Source organism: Phoca vitulina, unplaced genomic scaffold (genome assembly GCF_004348235.1).
Source record: "Phoca vitulina isolate PV1807 unplaced genomic scaffold, GSC_HSeal_1.0 scaffold107, whole genome shotgun sequence".
Classification (NCBI taxonomy): Eukaryota; Metazoa; Chordata; class Mammalia; order Carnivora; family Phocidae; genus Phoca; species Phoca vitulina.
The window spans coordinates 1,183,975-1,190,266 of record NW_022589810.1 but is presented as its reverse complement, the minus strand read 5'-3'; the positions used below and the strand labels follow the sequence as shown (position 1 = coordinate 1,190,266).

Here is a 6,292-nt window from a genome sequence, read left to right as displayed (position 1 = left end):
CCCCACACATAATCCTAATCAGCAATGACAGCAATCCCTCTCTACACCATAGATGCAGGTGGTTTTGAAGTGATTATCCTCTCAGCTCCATATTCAAGTTTTCCTATTAGTCTTATTAAAGGCTGTTCTCCTTACCCTGGAGAAGGGATCCCAGATACTTTCCCCAGATTCAGAGGCTGAGAGAAAAATTCCTGATATCTTAGAAAGACTCCTGTTTCCCTCCAAAGATTTTAATGGAGTTTATTACCTAAATACTTTTAATCCATCTGAGAAAAGTCAGTTTTAGATTCAGAGGGCAATGCAAGCAGAGAAGCAGGCAGTCTTTCTGATCAGGTACGAGTTTTGAGGATACAGGAGGCAACATAGGAGTAAAATCTCAAGTGGCTTTCTTAACCCAAGGTCTTCTAGAAAGCCTCAAATGATGGATACTAGGAAGATTTCACCTTTGCAGGCCTTGGTAGGACAATTGCGAAAGTTCTACCATCATATACTGGTGACTTTTGACAAGGTCACTATAAAAAAACACAAGAAAGCTGGGTATCTCCAAAAGAACATCTTTAAGGGCTCTGACAAGTGGTCAAGATGTACTAATGTTTGGTATCAGAACTGTTTGTATAAAGTGAGAACCTCATACATGGGGAGAAGAGACTTAAGTAACACGGCAAAGAATGGAACCCACAGAATGGGTAGAAGATCACAGGTAGAACACTTGCTGCTTTAAACATTGATATTTGTTATGTTAAACTCTTTTCCAATTTCTCGGAACACCTGAGCTAGCTTTACCTTTGCTATCACCTGCATGTGCAGGACTGGGCAATCATATCCTCATACTCCTTGTACAAGATACTCCCATTTGCCTCAACCAAAAGGATGCTAATGGGAACATACTTATAAGGAACACAGGAGGGCCGAGGGACACTCTGGTCCACCAGCTCATTGACAATGTTCTGGATGATGGCATGATTGGGGGAATTGAGACCATAGTGTAGTACCCGAGGGCAGGCTCCTTTACAGTAGTTTGGGGTATATACATGGGGAGCAATAATCCAGTGATCCCAGCCCAGCTGGTGGAAGCTGACCTGGAAAGGGTGGAGGGAACACTGGTTACTTTTAGGCCCATCATGTTCCTTGGAGAGGCCAGGGACCCAAGATGTGATACGGCCTGCTTGCCGGGTCCTCCGCAAGAGAAGAGAAGAGTCCCTTTCCATGAACTCCTCCAGGCCTCTGGGGTGAAGTTTGGCCTTCTGAACACTTTTATGAGTGTCATTGACATAGAGTAACAAAAAGGCAGTGTCCAAGGATGAAGTGCCATGCCACTGAAATTCAAGAACCTCACTACCTTTTTGCTGCTGACACATGAAGCGGAGTCGTAGAACCCTGCGTCCTTTGGGATTCCAGAGCCTTTGCCGAACATGTTGTGTGATATCCATCTCTGTCCAAGCTTTGGACAGCAAGGAAGGCTTTGAAGAACCTCTTCCTGAAGGAAAGTGGTTGGTTTGGCTTTTCTGGACCCAGGGTTCCACATGGCAGGAGAGATGGAAATGAGCTAGGTGGAGTTGGTGGCGGTAAACCACAGTGGCTCTGACTAGTTGGTATGCTACTTGGTTTGGTCTCAGAGCAAAATCCAGGGTCTTTATATGCCAGGGGCCTGCATTAGAGGGGACAAGAGCAGAGGATTAGCTTCTTACCTGCTAGCCTGGATCTCCCTCACAAATCTGCTCAATACAAACTAACAGCTGTAAGCAGCCCTAAAAATAAAGATCATGATAATCACTATCATCTGTTGAGCATTTACTATTAGATGTTTTAAAGCATTAGCTCTTTAATCTGCAATAGCCTTATGAGATAGTAATTATCACCATTTTGCAGACAAGGAAATTGAGGCCCAGAGAAGCTATGCCAGAGGACATATAGCCAGCATATGGTAGAATCAAGATTTGAGCCCAACTAGGTTTCCTTTAAAAAGAAATTGTGTTCCATTTTTAGATCACTCAGCACTAGATGGGGAAAAAAAAAATCAAATATGTAATTCTTTTGTGTGTATGGAAGAGGATAGTCTTTATTAGTTGACTATTAAAAATGAACAATTAAGAGAATTGTTGAGACATGCATAAATTAAGAATGAGTCCTTCTGTCATACCATTATACAGATGTAACTTTGAGGTAACAGTCCGATATTGGGGACTATCTATGGCCTGCCATCCCTTCAAATCTGGGGCCAAGATGCTACAAAATAATTCTATTTACCCATAGTGGGGGCAGCTGTTTTGCCATTTCTACCTTCTACATTAAGAATTGCTTCTTGAGCAGCTGTTCCTTCTTAAACCTTTTCCCCCTTAACCCTGTCTCTCTTTGTTCACTCTTTACTGGAAATGATTCTTCATATACTGCATTCATTGTACCACCATTCCCCTAAATACCATTTTCAACAAGGCCTTGGTCAGATAAATATTTTGTTTGCTAAAAATTCTACTAGAAGCTGAAAGCCTCTTGGCGATTAAGCGTTTTAATCCAGACTGAAATGCTGACACCCAGTGGCCAAAGGGTTGGAAGGCTGGGCCTGCAGTGCTCTGAATTTCTGCACCCCCTCCTGGAAAAAGGGTCAAGAGCAAAGATTACAAAAACCAGGCATTGCAGGAAAATGCCTCCTTTTATCTTCAAACATCTTATCGCTAAACATTTGCATGTTAATTTACATATTATTTACCTAAACTTCCTCCTTCCCTGAATCCACAAGCTTGGATTTTTCAGTAGGCCTGGACTGGGCCAATGTAGAAGTGCTTTAATGTCTTGAAGCATCAGGATATTTTTTCATAGTTCAGATTCAACTTATGCTCAATACACCCTCAAGTTTGAGGCACTGGACATCATTCACACAAAGCCCAAGCCAGACTTGTATTTGCTTTCTCAAGTTATTCTACATTCCCATCTTATAACCATCTTTCCAAGAGGCCCACCCATACACCTGCCCCACCCTGCCTGAGAAGGAGCCCAACCCAACCTCTAGCAGGCTGTCTGGTGAGGAACTGCCCTTTCCTTTCAGACCTTGACATCACATATTTCCTGAAGCAGGGTGGAGTGGCTAAGGATCAGAGCCAGGAAGGGTCTGCTCAGAATTTTTCAGGGAAATGGCTGACTCACACATCCTGTGTGATTGAACCTGGCATAGCTCTCCAGGCAAGTTCAATTCAGCTGGGTCATCTCCTAATGGAGAGATCTGCCCTGTGCTCTTGTCATCCATTTCTGGATTCTTTCCAGAGTCCCTAGAAGCCAGTATGTCCCACAGTCAGACCAAGATAGTGCCCTCCTTTCTAGCTCCATATCATCTGTACAAAGTTTATTTGCACAGCTTTCTGCTGCACTCAGAATGAAATCCAGATTCCTTACAATGGCCTATAAGTCCCTGCCTCTCATCAGCCTCATTCCCTGCCACTCTCCACAATGCTCAATATGCGCCAGCCACACTGATCTTCCTTCTAATCTTCAAGTCAGACAAGCTTGTTTCCACCCTCTAGGCCTTTGTACACATGGTTCCCTCTGCCTAAATCAGGCTTCTCTCTACTCTTCTCATGCTTAGTTTCTTATCTTACAGGTCTCAGCTCAAATGTCACCTCTTCGAAGATGCATTCCCTGACAATCCCATATAAAGGGAGGATTTGTTATTCTCTATCAAAACCTATTTCATTCTTTGATAGCACTTACCACAATTTGCAATTATCTGTGTTTACTTATCTGTCTCACCCATGAAAACCATGCCTGTCTTGATCATATCTGTATGCCAGCACCTAAAACAGTGCCTAGCCTTCAGTAGGTGTTAAATATTTGTTGAGTGAATCTCCAAGCTATTTTCCCTTTCCTCAATCAGAATGCATGTCTCTGCCTCTATGCACAGTCTCCTTACTCCTTCCTCAGGGTCCAGCTCAAATATTAGCTCTTCAGTGAAGTCTTTCATGGTCTCCCTGCTTCCCTTTGCTGGCTTTAAGCAGTAACTTATTTCTTCTTTCATGTCCTGGGAACCCTACTGCTTATCCTTGTCAAAGCATTGGTCATGCTCTAACACCGTTTTGTGATTACTTATCTGTCCATTCTACCTTAATGGGAGCTCCTAGAGGTCAGGGAAACAGTTATTTGCCCTTCAGACCCAACCCAAACACTGTGCCTGGTGCTCAATTAAAATCTGTTGAGTCAGCACAGCAGAATGATTAAGAGCACAAGCTCTGGAGCCCAAAAACCTGGGTTTGACACCCAGCTCTACCAATTACTAGCTGTGTTACATTAAGTTACTCTGAGCCTCAGTTTCTTCACCTATAAAATGATTATGTTAATAGAACCTACCTCACATGCTAGTGGTGAGGATTAAGGAAGATAATGTTTGTGTTTTGCCCAATGCCTGGCACATGGTAAACTCACAATAAAAGTTAGCTAGGAGAATATTAGTTGTTTCATTTAAAGGAGGGAATGTAAACTAGGAAAGGCCCAAAATTAATCTCACCAGGTTCCCAAGATTTCCTAGAAGTTGATGACTTTCTGCATTCCCTAGAAAGCCCTGCACTTCAGAAGCCCACTGGTTTCCTGGATCAGTATCTAATGAAGATATTTTTTAAATCAAGCATCATGGGAACAAAGAAAATTCCAAAATACCTTTAGTACCCCAAACTCAAACTAACAACATAGACTTAATAGAAAAACTGCTTGGTATACAAGGATATCAATGTACTATATCTAAACACTTGAGAAGTTATGGAGACTTCAGAACCAGGCAGACTTAACCTCAAATCCTATCTCTGCTACCCACTGTCTATGTTAACTTTGCAAGTTATTTGACTTCTGTGTTTTAGTTTTCTTATCTTTAAAAATTAGGCTAATTGCTCCATGAGAGCTAATGGTAGTAGTCGTCCTTAAGGATTATATGTTCACCTAACCAGGTATACAGACCTTCCGATATTAATTTGTTTCTGTCCATCCTTGTAAATTTCCCCAACTCAATATCCTATGCTCTTTGCCTTGTAAGAATACAACCACATATAAAGAGCCCCCCCCCCACAAGAATGCATAGGAATATTTCTCAATTATAGTTTTCAGTGACATAACAAGCAATAACACTTTCTTCGAAAGATAGGAGCTGACACATCATTCAGTTTTCCTGAGGTCTAGGAGAGATTCCTCAGGTAGGCCCCAAGGAAATCTGTTCTTAAATTGGGACCCTAGAGGGAAGCAGGCTTGAAGCCAACTTCTTCCAACTTTTCCATCCTTTGAAATCCAAGCCTGAGAAAACAACTCACACATTAGGCAATGAAGCCTGACAATAAACTCACAGATCCCCTTTCTCTACACTCTTTTTCCCCATTTCTCTTCCCTACAGGACAGTATGGTATGATAACTCACCTCTGAGAGGCCTTGCTACGGTGGACAAGGGTCTCACCAGCCTCACCATGGTGGCCCCAATGGTGCGGTTCTCCCTAGGGTGACCACGTGCATCAGCTGAACGCTGGTACAACTCCAGCATGTACCGCAAAGGATGCCCTAGGACCTGGGGCTTCCTCTGCTGCTTGCCAGGAGCTTCTTCTAGCAGCTCCCGAATCAGGGGCAAGGAAGGGGCGTCAGCCATGAGGGCAATAGAGGGCTGCCCTACCTCTGTCATTTGGACCCTGTGTTCCATAAAAAGCAACAGTCCCCAAAGAAGAATTCTAAGGATGCTGAGGAGGACCATCTTGAAAGATGTGGTGTTCAGCAACACGTTCCAGCCCAAGCTCAAAGGATGTCACTCTGAGCCTTTCCTTTCACATAGGTAACTGCATCTGGCTCCACAACCACAAAATATGGGGCAAGAAGAAATGAGAGGCAAGCAGGCAAGTCCTATGTCAATTCCTCTAGGAGAATCTTCTGGACCAAAGGAGGTCTCCTAACTTGGCCTCTTCACATCAAAACAAACAGAAACAACAGGTGGGACAACACGGCATATCCTTCTTGCTCTTCAGGGCTAGGAATAAGATAACACTCGGATACTGAGGTAACCTTAAAGGAGAGGTCCATTCCAGGACCTGCTCCCTTACCTTATCCACTAGGATGAAAAAAAGCAGCCCTTGCTTGCTGTGCTCCACAGCTTTAAAGGTAGTTTCTTAATTAGTCATTAAAGGGCCAGAGACTTCTTGATTCCATCCCACTTCCATGTAGCCTTTCCTCTAAAGCAGCATTTCCCAAAATGTGATCTGCTATTGACTTGCAGTGGAACTATCTTGGGTGATTGTTAAAAGTGCAGACTCCTGGGTCCAAACCAAAACATGGACTCTCT

At 43.3% G+C, this 6,292-nt stretch overlaps 1 protein-coding gene across 1 annotated transcript; it reads right to left on the bottom strand.

The window, feature by feature from the left end:
• Nucleotides 1-281: 281 nt before the first annotated feature.
• BMP15 (bone morphogenetic protein 15) lies at nt 282-6,004 on the bottom strand. The gene is made up of 2 exons (XM_032397935.1): nt 5,386-6,004; nt 282-1,648 (listed from the first exon to the last, which is right to left on the bottom strand). The coding sequence occupies exons 1-2, from the start codon at nt 5,708-5,710 to the stop codon at nt 792-794; spliced, it is 1,182 nt and encodes a 393-aa protein (XP_032253826.1). The 5' UTR covers nt 5,711-6,004; the 3' UTR covers nt 282-791.
• Between the last annotated feature and the right edge of the window lie 288 nt (nt 6,005-6,292).